Raw genomic sequence first — 5,321 nt, 5'->3', positions numbered from 1 at the left:
TGTTTTTTTTGGGGGACGGGGATGATGGTGGAACGTTTGAAGCATGAGGGGACTTCACACAAGCTCCAGTAATCTGTTGAAGATCTGTGTGAAGATGGGGGCCAGCTGGTCAGCACAGGTTTTTAGGCAGGCTGCGGACACACATTCTGGGCTTGGTGCTTTACTTCTTTTGTTCTTTCTGAAGACCTGGCGCACATCTTCTTCGCTTATCTGAATTGTAGGTGTGGGGGAGAGGAGGGTTGCTGGAGGTGTGAATGGTTGTGTGGAGAGGTGTTCAGGGCGGGTGTGGGGTGATTTTTCAAACCGGCAATAAAACTGGGAGATGGTGACTTGTAACTGGTGATATCTTTCCTACCTTTCCACACTGAAGCAGAATCACTGGAAGAGAATTTGTTACTTAGCTTGTCAGAATAATTCCTCTGATCTCCTTTACCAGTGTGTATTTGGCCTGTTTATACAAGACTTTATCCCTCTTTCTGTAAGCATCTTCTTTGGCCTGACGGAGCTGTCTGACTTTTGCAGTGAACCATGGTTTGTCCTTTTTGTAGGTTAAATGAGTCCTGGAAGGAATGCACATATCCTCACAGAAACTTTGATATATGAAGTTACAGTCTCTGTGCGCCAATCCAGATCAGTCCAGATATTTGGACTTGAAATAAGACAAAAGTAAAAAGCAACTCAAGAAAAGCAATTTTGCAGAGTGAATGAATGAATAAGGTATTTAGACTTCGCTAACACTTTAAAAAGGGGGAGAAGACCGAAAGAAACTCCGGGTTTACCGAAGAAAACATGCTCCTGACCAGGTTAGGTTCACAGAGTAAGTTACCACGGTAACTGACTCTGAGCATAAGTTACCTCTCTTTCAGAAACGGGCTTGACTTACCCTGCTTTCTCGGGTTTGACAAACCTCCCATTTTGAAACAGAAAACCCAGAGTTTCCCTCATTTCAGGGTAAACATACTCAGAGTTTTCACTTAACCTCCTTTCTGAAACGGGCCCCAGGTGTGAATTTTAAGGTAATAATAAGAGGTATCTTCCTTCCTTCTGCACAGAATGCTGAGATTTTATTTCCTCTTGTCAGCAGATCAACCCACAGCGGATTGAATTGAACAAAATCAGTAATTCATATTTCTGATTGTTGGTTAGACCACATGACTTTGGCAGTCATACTATATAATATTAACATATACAGTTAAACTCAAAGTCAAAAACTAAACCAACATTTTTTGCATAGTCACAGTAACAGTATTCAGGTAGGAATTACTGCAGAAATTGAATAAGGTAGTAGTAAATATTTTCTATGTTTCTAGAATAAAAATATTAATTTTAAAACAAATCTTGTGACATTATTTATGCAATTATAAATTACAGTGTAAATAGATTGATAAATAGTGAAGTTGCATTTTGTTGATACTGATTTAATTTGATTGGAACAGCTGTATAGTGTTCAATAAGAGTTTATTTTTTTTATAAATAATTATGAAAGGGACGCCTTTTTTATTTGAACACCTCTCCACACATTTTACACACACATTTGTGTTACCATTTGCTCCAACATCAAGAAAATAAATTAAAAAAACAAATAAAAAGCCATGTTTCTATGACTCTCCAAAGGAGGAGCAAAAATCTATGAAATTGATTGTGGTGGTCAGAAGAGAGAAAGATGACAAATGTGCCCTCAGTGCCACTCAGCAATGTTAACAAGTTAGTAGTGTTAAAAATGTAAGTTATTCATATTGGTTTTTTTTTACCCAATAAAATACCGGCTAGTAAGAATCCTTGGAGCTGTAACTGGATCTTGATCTTGTCTTGAGTCCCGACGTTTTTGGTTGCATTTGTGAATAATGACTCCTTGAACTTTTATTTTGACGGGACGGTTGGTGCACCACCTTTCTCTGGACTGTGGAGGCGCTGTGGTGCATCACAACAACGGAAGCAACTGCTTGTTCTACATTTCTACAGCGCAGATCCACGCTAGAAGTATGTAAGATGTGTAGCTTGACATAAATTGTGTAACGTTAAGCATGTCAACGTTGTCAATGAAAGAGAAAAGTGGCTGTCGAAAACTGTTAAGATTATTACCCCTGGACGACTTGTTCGCTCTTAAAGATACAGTAACGAATCGACTGATCGCTGTAGAGAGCACGCAAGGTAAGACAGTAATGTAAAGCTAACTATTTTCCAGACTTTTCTGTAAACATTACCCGTGTCTGATGGCAGCGACACTGAGCAATTGTTACTTTTCTGTATTGTGTCAGGTTATAATAAATATCTTTTTATGAGCTATGTATTTGTCAGTCTATCAGAGTCTTATTTCCTGATCAACAGAGGCCATTGAGGCCATCATAACTTACTCACAAGATGCTGAGGAGCTCCTCAAGAGAAAGAAGGTGCACCGGGATGTCATTTTTAAGTATCTTGCCAATGAAGGAGTTGCCATTCTCCCTAACAGTGATAAACAACAGCTGATCCGGAGAACCATTGAGTACTGGTCATCTGGTGAGGTAGGTATGGAGAGTGAATCTCTAAACACAAAGTCAAAAACATGTTTTGGTGGTATTATGCACCACAGTCAGACAAAAGGACAAATTAAGCCTATTTTAAGGAGCATTAAGGAATTATTTTCATATTTTCATGGCAGTTAAGCATATTTCTCCCCCATTGTTAATGTACAACAATTTAATTTAAGTTACTTTAATAAAAATGATATATTACTTTGTGTCACAGTAGCAATTAAAACAAGTTTAATTATATTACAGATTTAATTTAATTTGTTTGTTTGTTATAATATAATAATGTGTTGACATTAAAGTGAAGAAACCAGTGAAGGCAAGAAGGTGAAAGTGATTAAAAATGAAAAATCCAAATTCTGACGAAAAACTAAAAGATTATTAAACATTTAAATAATTTGTCTTTTTATGTATATGTTATGATTATAAATTTGAACCTTAAGGCTTTAGGTTACAAATATGCTATTGAAGTCCTTTTGCAAGTATAATGTATCACTCTTTGTGCATTTTAATTTTTTTAATGAATGAAGGTTAGGCTAAATAATATCACATCTTATAGAGCGCCACTAAATCTGAGCTTCAGTAGAGGTTTATGGGAGTTAGTTAAATCGTTGATTTCTTTTCTGCTTCTTATTATAGAATTTCTATTTTAAATTTCATTTATACATTTTTTACACCCCACCCATCGTGTTCTACACTACCTGACCCTCTAAACTCTTGATTTCAATGGGGCAAAGACATTTTTGCTTCTGTCCATTTAAATACATTTGCATATAGGTTGAATCTGATAATATATTAAACACTGATGTAACGTACTGTATTTTACCCTGCCTGGATACCCAGCTGATCTGTTTGTGCATTGCATGAGCTGTTAAATAGGCAGGACTTTGGAACGAATGACCAATAAAATGAAACCACGATATATATGATTGACAGAACTTGTAGTTTTAAAAGATTGCTGTATATAGTGTGTTCTAAATGCTTGGAAGGAGACACAGAGGTATTAAAAGTACAGGAGCCTTCAAAAGTTTAGGGTCGGTAAGCCTTTTTGATGTTTATAAAAGACGTCTTATGTTCAGCAAGGCTTCATTTACTTGATGAAAATTCTGTATAAACCGTAGTAATGTAAAAAATTTTTACAGATGAAAATAACTTTTCTATATTAATATGTTTTAAAATGTAATTTATTCCTGATGGCAGAGCTGAATTTTCATCAGCCATTACCCTGTTTCACATGTGTCACATGATCCTAAAGAAATTATTCTTATATGCTCATATCTAATATTCTATTTATTTTTACCTTGCTGAATAAAAGTAACAATTTCTTCAAGAATAAATTTTTTTTAAATCTTACCCTCAACCCCAAAACATTTGAACTGTAGTAAATATCATGGCAATTGTGTAACTTCACTTAAAAAAGAAAAAAAGCTTTCCCAATTCTGTAATGCACTGTTCAAACATGTTAAAAAGTGCCTAAATTTAATTATTTAAAAACTGAACCCTGAAAAAAACATGGACCTTGCACTGAGTATCACTTATAAAGTTAAGGTTTTATGGGTTGTATTTTGACCTGGTCGATATTTCTAACAGATCTCAAAGCGTGAGAAGAACACAGTGGTTTCAGAAGATGTTGGAGATGGTCTGTCAGACCTTCCAGCTTTGGGAAAACAGTTTTGCCAGTGGTTCTTCACTCTTCTGAACTCTCAAAACCCCGCTCAAGGGCAACCGGCTCAAGATTGGGGTCCTCAGCATTTCTGGCAGGATGTGAGACTTCGGCTTCTCTTATGTTCTGGAGAGCGGCGTGTAGATGAGTTCAACGGGGCAGAGGTGGTCAGCCAGCGGCTTCATGCTTTTGCAGGACAAGAGCATCTGTTGTTCTGCCCGAACTTGGAGGGTCAAGGGTTAAAGTGTATATCTTCAGCTCATGGACTGGTGTTAGTGGCCATAGCTGGGACCATCCACCGTGACAATGCCTGCCTTGGGATTTTTGAGAAAGTGTTTGGCCTCATTCGCTCACCAATGGACCATAATCGCTGGAAAGTAAAGTTTGTGAATATGAAAGTGGAAGCACAAAGTGCCATCACAGACAGACAGTTACCAGTTATTACATATGACACAAAAGAGTTGCTGAGCCTTTGCGACTGAGAGTCAGAGATCTACACCAGGTTTGTTTGGACTCAGCAGTGAAGAGGTGCACGCAATGTCTTAACACGGATGATGTACTATTGTGTAAACATGTTTATTGAGGGATAGATATTCATTTGTAAGATCTTAGTTTGTGGGGTTTTTGACTTGAAGGAACAGTTTCCAGTCAGTTTGAACCCTAGCAAAATTCTTTCTTTAAAATGTATTTTATTGATTTATTATCGCTATTAGTATTATTATTATTGTTGTTTTAAATAGAAAATCTAAATGAATGTTTATTGATATGGATTGAAAGTTGCATTTATAAAGTAGTTTTCTGAAAATTGGCCTAACAAAAGGTTTTTATATATATATACATATACAAATGTAGTTTTTTTTTAGTTTATATGTGAAATACACAAAACCATATTATCACTGTAAGGTGGCAGTTATACCTTTATTTCTTGTTTTATTTTTGTTTACAAAAATCTAATTGGTTGAATATATATATATATATATAATTTTTTTTTTTTTTTTTTTTTCACTTCCAAGATTTAACTGATTTGTTTTGAGTACTTGAATTGATTTTTATTTTTTATTTTTTGGGGGTTGGCTAGAATTCAAACTCTCTGGAAAATTAAAGTCATATTTAGCTCCGTAGCTCTTCCTTAAAATATCTCAAATCTG

General features: G+C 35.8%; 1 protein-coding gene across 1 annotated transcript; it reads left to right on the top strand.

Moving 5' to 3' along the window:
* Positions 1-1,920: 1,920 nt before the first annotated feature.
* On the top strand, positions 1,921-5,117 carry LOC306876328 (uncharacterized protein C3orf38-like). Its single transcript, XM_079427412.1, has 3 exons — positions 1,921-2,151; positions 2,329-2,504; positions 4,101-5,117. The coding sequence occupies exons 1-3, from the start codon at positions 2,025-2,027 to the stop codon at positions 4,653-4,655; spliced, it is 858 nt and encodes a 285-aa protein (XP_079283538.1). The 5' UTR covers positions 1,921-2,024; the 3' UTR covers positions 4,656-5,117.
* The last annotated feature ends 204 nt before the right edge of the window (positions 5,118-5,321 follow it).

Source organism: Barbus barbus (assembly GCF_936440315.1).
Source record: "Barbus barbus genome assembly, chromosome: 10".
NCBI classification, from domain to species: domain Eukaryota; kingdom Metazoa; phylum Chordata; class Actinopteri; order Cypriniformes; family Cyprinidae; genus Barbus; species Barbus barbus.
The sequence above is the reverse complement of the archived record's forward strand: the minus strand, read 5'-3'. Positions and strand labels throughout refer to the sequence as shown.

Excerpts from the sequence above, each read along its gene's own strand:
- LOC306876328 (XM_079427412.1), top strand. The coding sequence starts at position 2,025 with ATGTCAACGTTGTCAATGAAAGAGAAAAGTGGCTGTCGAAAACTGTTA. Across the intron at positions 2,152-2,328 it reads CGCTGTAGAGAGCACGCAAG|AGGCCATTGAGGCCATCATA; the intron begins GTAAGACAGTAA and ends CCTGATCAACAG. Across the intron at positions 2,505-4,100 it reads AGTACTGGTCATCTGGTGAG|ATCTCAAAGCGTGAGAAGAA; the intron begins GTAGGTATGGAG and ends TATTTCTAACAG.